We start from the raw sequence: 3,397 nt of genomic DNA, 5'->3' as shown, positions 1-3,397 counted from the left end.
ATGCTCACCCTCCGCGCCCCCTCCATGGACGGGCTCCGCCTCAGCTCGTCTTCCCCCTTCCCCGACCACCGGCGCTCCCGCTCCGTAGTACCCCGTCGGCTTCTCGCTGTTCGAGTCTCCGCGGCCGCGCCTCGCAAAGAGACCGATCCCAAGAAACGGGTGGTCATCACCGGGATGGGACTGGTTTCGGTGTTCGGCAACGAACTGGAAACCTATTACGAGAAGCTACTCCAAGGGGAGAGCAGGATCGGGCCCATCGACCGGTTCGACGCCTCCAAGCTCCCCACCAGGTTCGCCGGACAGATCAGGGGGTTCTCTTCGGAGGGGTACATCGACGGGAAGAATGATCGAAGGCTGGATGACTGTTTGAGGTATTTCCTGGTAAGATTCATTAGGAAACATTATCATATGGGTGATGTGGGAGTGAATGTTCTCAGCTAGTCATATTCAGTTTAGTGGTTATGTTCGTGTTGGATATATTTTTTTCGGTGTGTGGAAGTTGAAATAATTTCTTTGGAATTTTATAGACTTTTTATTCCTCTCTTTTTTGGTTTCAGAATACATAGACGAAGGAGCAATGATACCGAAAAGCACATCCGTTTTGGTTTGTCGACTTCCAGGACAACCTCGGAAGCCTATTGTTACTCAAAGAGACAAGTACTTCCTTGGACCTTAATTCTTCAAGTGCATTCTCTTAGTTTTTACTTAATTGTGCTAATCAACATTGAAGATTTTACGATAAGAATGTTGTGACTATCAGTTTCAAAAATTGATTGGTGGGTGAAGCATTTACCCTGCAGTGTCTCTGTTTTTTTAGTCGGACACTAGTGATGACAGTAGAAACTCAGAAGTTTCTACATTTAGATTCACTACAACTGTTTAACCCATGAGGATCTTTTCGTGTTTACTTTGAGATGCTAAGAATATAATATATTAATCTGCAGGCCTAAAGTTGTAGAGGATAAGATAGAAGAGCTTCCACCTTCCAGCAGCATGTTGGTTGGGGATTCGTCTACTAACATATATGTAAGTTATATATTTTTCCTGATAGACGAAATAGGTCACTGTAGTATTTCTAATTTTAGCAAAATGGACTTTTAGCTTTTGTTTCCTGATAACACAATATGGGAATTTTGCAGCATGAAGAATATGAATGGGATGAGTTTGGAAATGATCTGTATGCTATTCCAGAACTAAATCGTTCACAAATCAGTATTCCTGTTGTCGAAGTTCCTATTGCAAATAATGTTGACGAGGAAAGCAAGATTAAAGCTTTAATTGATACACCTGCCCTTGACTGGAATCAGTGAGTCATATTCATACAATTTTCTTAAAATATATATTTTTACAATAGATAAACCTTCAAATATAAAATAGTAAATCACACTTGCATCCTTTATTTGTTCATAATTGCTATTCAGAACTTCCCATTCTAATTTACTTGATTGCTTGTCTTTAGTCAAACTCAAGAGCCATATGGTTCTGGAAGATATCACGGAAGAGGCATTGGTGGCAGGGGAATGGGTGGTCGTGGTTTTGGTAAGTTTTGCTTATCATTTCCTTTAACCTTGAGAGGTTGTTTGGTATGTTCATGATTAAGAATTGCATCAAATTAAGATAGGAATCTCCAATGACAAAACTCTATCATGAGTCTCTTCCTGGTTTGCTCATTTGTTTGTAATAGAGCAATTCAAATTTTCATGTATGCTAAATTATTGGTTTAACTAGTTGATTAAGATGTCTGCTGAAGAATTGTTTCTTTGGAAAATGAAGGACGTGGTATGCTCGAACGGAAGACACCTCCAGCTGGGTATGTCTGTCATAGATGCAAAGTGCCAGGTATAATAGGATCTCCTGGTATCTAGGTTTTTTTGACACTTAAAGTACACTTTGAAATTAAGCCAACGACACTTTTCTGTAGGCCATTTTATTCAGCATTGCCCTACAAATGGAAACCCTAACTACAATATCAAGAGGGTGAAACCTCCAACACCAGAAAATGTATCTGAGGCAACACCAGAATCTCTTAGCAAGGGGCAAAAGTCACCAGAAAATGCTCCAATAGTGACTGAGGATGTCCATGAAATGCAGCCTGTTGGAGAACAAGGTAAAAAATATTTTGCTGATGCTTAATCATGCTATATTTGTTCTTTTAGATTCAATGTTGTTCTAGTCTGTAATCACCTAAGTGCTTCTTTTGGAGTGGCTAAATGGATCTTATCCCTTGCTATCCAATTGTATTATCGGGCCTTTTGTTTATACTTAAGTTGCATTGCAGAATTAGCTTTTGATTTGTTTTCTGCTGTATTTTCTAACATGTGATTTTTGCAGCAAAGAAGAAAAAGAAAAAGAAAGAGGTTCCTGCCACAGGTTGGTTCACTTGAATTAGATTTAATTACATATTGCTTTTACTTCAAGTGTGACAACTTGAAATGTACTGCAGTTCAGCTTGCAAAACCTCCTAAATATTTTCTCAACTCCATTGTTCTTTCACTAAACTGCAGTTGCTGATATGCAATGGAGAGGCTACCAGGACCTTGGCCTGAAAATTTTGGCATGCCTTTAGCAGCTTCAGGCTATAACCCTTACTGGGGCAGTGGGATGCCATTAGGAGTTGATGCCTCCTATGTGACACCTTTTGGTGCTCCAATGCCATATATGGGTTATCCACCTGGCCCCTTTGATGTTCCGTTTGGTGGAGGAATGTTTCCACAAGATCCATTTGCAGCACAAGCTTATATGATGCCAGCAGTTCCAAGTTGTGCTTTTGAAAGTTGATGGTTGATTTAATGGTCGCTAGTATTCTTCTGTTTTAGATCTAGAATGCTTGGAATGCTACAGCTAGAAGGGTGCATCTGTTTGAAGTTCTATTTGATTGCCTGCATAGTTTATTATTTAACTCTTATCCTCTTGTGTGTTCCATTAATGGATTTAATAAGGTGGTGGAATTGGTATACCGGTTTAACTTTGGTGTTCGCCAGCATATTGTTGATGCTTGTTTTTTTGTGTCTCAAAATAAAATTTATTCGTGCCTCAAAATGAAATTTATGAGGTATAATAAAACGCCTCAATATATAGCAGATGAGACACTTTTTCATGCCTCAAAATGAAATTTAAAAGGCATAATAAAACGCCTTAACTTATGACAGATGAGACACTTTTTTGTGCCTCAAAAGGAAATTTAAGACATAATAAAATGCCTCAACATATGATAGATAAGGCACTGTTTTGTGCCTCAAAAGGAAATTTAAGAGGCATAATAAATCGCCTCAATATATGATAGATGAGGCACTGTTTTGTGCCTCAAAATGTAATTTAAGAGGCATAATAAAACGCCTCAACATATGATAGATGAGGCACTGTTTTGTGCCTCAAAATGTAATTTAAGAGGCACAAT

The 3,397-nt window shown here is 39.1% G+C and overlaps 1 protein-coding gene and 1 pseudogene across 1 annotated transcript; both read left to right on the top strand.

Moving 5' to 3' along the window:
* Positions 1-441, top strand: LOC141845961 (3-oxoacyl-[acyl-carrier-protein] synthase I, chloroplastic-like). Its single transcript, XM_074733949.1, has one exon. The coding sequence runs from the start codon at positions 1-3 to the stop codon at positions 439-441; it is 441 nt and encodes a 146-aa protein (XP_074590050.1).
* Positions 121-2,954, top strand: LOC141846824 (E3 ubiquitin ligase PQT3-like; annotated as a pseudogene).
* Positions 2,955-3,397: the final 443 nt, after the last annotated feature.

Source organism: Curcuma longa, chromosome 15, assembly GCF_044706935.1.
Source record: "Curcuma longa cultivar G26 ecotype Majalengka, Jawa Barat chromosome 15, ITB_CL_G26_1.1, whole genome shotgun sequence".
Lineage (NCBI taxonomy): Eukaryota > Viridiplantae > Streptophyta > Magnoliopsida > Zingiberales > Zingiberaceae > Curcuma > Curcuma longa.
Note: the sequence above shows the minus strand (reverse complement) of the source record. Positions and strands in the feature narration are given on the sequence as shown.